Source organism: Athene cunicularia, assembly GCF_003259725.1.
Source record: "Athene cunicularia isolate RWA chromosome 26 unlocalized genomic scaffold, athCun1 chr26_part2, whole genome shotgun sequence".
Classification (NCBI taxonomy): Eukaryota; Metazoa; Chordata; class Aves; order Strigiformes; family Strigidae; genus Athene; species Athene cunicularia.
In genome coordinates, this window is record NW_020799137.1 from 2,843,303 (window position 1) to 2,846,491 (window position 3,189).

At 58.9% G+C, this 3,189-nt stretch overlaps 1 protein-coding gene across 1 annotated transcript in view; it reads right to left on the reverse strand.

Annotated features, from left to right (window-relative positions):
* Positions 1-593: 593 nt before the first annotated feature.
* The window catches only part of PACSIN1 (protein kinase C and casein kinase substrate in neurons 1), a 14,328-nt gene continuing 11,732 nt past the window's right edge, over positions 594-3,189 (reverse strand). The window contains exons 9-10 of the mRNA XM_026864342.1: positions 2,617-2,810; positions 594-2,263 (exon numbers count right to left, since the gene is read on the reverse strand). Of these exons, the coding sequence (XP_026720143.1) occupies positions 2,154-2,263; positions 2,617-2,810 (304 nt within the window). The 3' untranslated portion in view covers positions 594-2,153. The remainder of the gene's footprint in view (positions 2,264-2,616; positions 2,811-3,189) is intronic.

Genomic DNA, 3,189 nt, shown 5'->3' on the forward strand with positions numbered 1-3,189 from the left:
CTCCGCCCTGTCCCCCTCGGCTGCCGCCCCGTCCTGGGGCTGTCTCGCCTCTCTGGGCAGGGGCGAGGGGTGGGCGACCTGCACATTGTTTTTCCCACAAGGTTTCAAGGCTCGCAGGCAGCATCCACCCACCATGGTGGGGGTTCCCTCCTGCCCAGGGTACTGGGAGTGCTGGGATCAGGGGCTGCTGCTTCTGCTGGTGCTGGGAGCGGCTCCAAAATCTGCTTTATGCTGGGCTTCGCAAGGCTTTGCCTGGCACCTTGGCACGGGAGTTCCCAAAGGCAGTGCCTGCTCCCCGACTCTGCACCCCCCTTGTCCCCCAGGAAATGCATCTGAGCCCCCCCATCCTGCTGCACCCCAAAGCCTCAGTGCGGGGGTGTCCCTGCCTGGGGGCGCAGTGCCTGCAGCTGTGGCTCCCGGGGGCACGGGGGGCTCAAGCACTCGCCCCAGACGGGGGGGTCTGTAACCCCAACAGCTGCCTCCCCGGGGGGGTGAGACCGGCGCACGGAGGCAAACGAGGACCCAAACCCGAAGGACGCTTACAGAGCTCAGTTATTTTCACTTGCTGCTTTTTGTTGTTGTATCCACGGTAATACAATCACGATATATATATATATATTATATATATACTTCTTAAATTACACAATCAATGTACAAAAAACCGGGGTGCATTGCTGAGACAGGTGGTTGGTTGGGTTTTTTTCTGACTTTGTGGTGGTTTTGTTTTTCCCATTTGCATACCTGGCAGGGGATGTGGGGGCCGGGTGGCTCTTGCCCACCGTGCCCAGCACATGGTGCGTCTCCTGCCTCCGCGAGAACACTTGATCCCTGGGGCCAAAAAATTCACAAACCAACGGAGGGGGCAGGAGAGGAACGTGTGGGAAGATGATGGCATCGATGCTGCTGAGGGTGACGGTATGGAAAAAAATGAGAGGTGATCTGTAGGGAAGAGCTTGGGATGGGTCGGGGTGACCACGGTGGGTGCTGAGGGGGTCCCACCCACGCTGCAGCCAGTTGCAGAGCTCAAGGGCAGGAGGGGTAGAGCCCCTTGGGGGGGAAAAGCAAAGGGCAAAGCCTGTGGCCATTGTCCTGCTTTGACGTCCTGTTTTCAGCCGTCTGTGCCAGGCAGTTGCTGCCTGCACCGAGCTCTCCTCATCCTCCGGCTGGCTGCAGCTCCTGCCGGCACCCTGCGAGGCTGGACGTTGCTTTTCCCCCCTCCCTGCTCTGCTCCTGCCTCTCTTCAGGGAGTCGGATGGGGTCTGACCCCAGCAGCATCCCAGACTGGGCATGAAGATGCTTCCAGCTGCATCGGGCTGCGGTGGGTCCTTCCCCCAACAGCACTGGAGGGCCACCTCACCCTGGATCTGGTGTGCGCTGGGTAACTGCCCTCGCAAAGGGCGATGCTGCTCCCTGCAGCACGCGTGGGGCATCAGCTCGGGAGCCTCCACCCCCTCCAGACATGTTGACAGCCCGGACATGAGGAAGAGGAGGAGGAGGAAGCTGAGGAGATGCCACCAAGCTCCATGGCAGGGCTGGTCCCACCTCACCTGGGCATCAATCTGCCACCAGCCCTGCCCGGGAGCAGGAACCTGCCCGCAGATGGGGCTGGGTGGCTGCAGGGCAGGAGGGGACACTCGTCCCCTTCATGCGGGGAGGGAGGATGAACCAGGGAGAAGAACATGGAAACACGAGAAAAATGGAGTCGGACTCCAATCCCTCCTGTTTTTTTGAGATGAATTTGATTGGTCCCAAGAGCTTCAGTGCCGTGCATTTCAGAACAGTTCCAGCCAATCAGAAGGCGGCTCATGATTTCAGTATCTTTAAAAACCAACCAATCAGGAGCTCTCACTGGTTGGGCTTTAAGATCTTGAGGTATCAGCTTTTCGCTCGGAAAAATAATCAACTAATGTAGACGAACGAACGACGTCATCTTTCGCTTCACGTTATCTTAGAAGAAGAAGTAAGCGACTATGCAAAATACTCTTCGGAGACAACTCTTAAAAAAATAAAAGCTTGGTCGGAAAATATGTCTGAATCTCTAACTGTGAGGAGTGGAGGACCAGACGGCAAAATGGCTGGTTGGCTGGTGGAGAGATGGAGACAACGGAGGGTGGATTTATCTGCTGACGGCAACGAGGAGCACACCACAAGACTTAGATTGCCTCCACGTAGTTGGCGGGGTAGAGACCTAGCTGCCCGTTGTCCAAGCGCCCTTTGCACCATCCTTGCTCGTCTTCTTCACCGAGTTTGGTTAGTTCATCACCTGCAGAGGAAGGTGGGAAGGGGAGAGCTTGTTTCAGGCGGTGAAACTTCTTCTACCACCCTGTTTCTCCCCTGGATGGGGCTGCTGGGGGTTTCTAGGGCTGATCCTGAACAGGCTGGTTTGTAGGGTAGAAAGACAAGGGGTGACCCATGAGGCCTCCTGTGCCCTGTCCCACCTGCTCTCTGGTCCCACCCGGCTTTGGGCTCAGTTTGTGCCTTCCCCTTTCTACCAGTTCAAATTTTTGAAGTGCTGGGATAACTCAGAAATTATTTGAGGGATTTCACATCAAAACACGGGGGACCTGCAGCTCCAGCACGAGCCCTGGCTGACCCAGCATCAGCGACGGACCGTACCTGCTTTGAAGCTGAGCTCGTCCTGCTCCTGCCCGTCGTAGTCGTACAGAGCCCGCACCCGCACGCCCTTCCCCGCTGACTCCTCGTCGAAGGGGTTGGTGCCTCCATTGGCCTCGCTGGTGTTGAAGGAGTTGCTGCCTTCGTCGTCGGACCACTCGGCGCTGTAGGTCTGCCCACGGTCGTGGCTGCTCACGCTGGAGTGGGGGGAAGGAGGGAGAGAAGCGACGGAGCGTTTGGCATCGAGTGATGGTGAAGTTTGTCCCAGCTTCTGCCCCCACATGCCCTTGGGTTGCTCCCGCAGCAGCCACCTCCCCTGCATCTCTGTCCCTGTCAGCCCGCTCGGCGCTGAGCACTGTCACAGCTCGTCTCACCCACTGGGCAGCCGCTGCCAGCGTTGTAGGGGGGTCTCTGCCCTCCGTGGGGCCGGGGACACAGCCGCCGACCCTGCGCAGGCAGGAGGCTGCTGCAATGCAGAGGGCTGGCGCTGCCTACGCTGCGGGCACGGGCAGCTGCCCGTACTCCCACAACCGTCAGCCCTCACCGGCAGTGCCCTGGGCCCACGCAGGCAGAGGC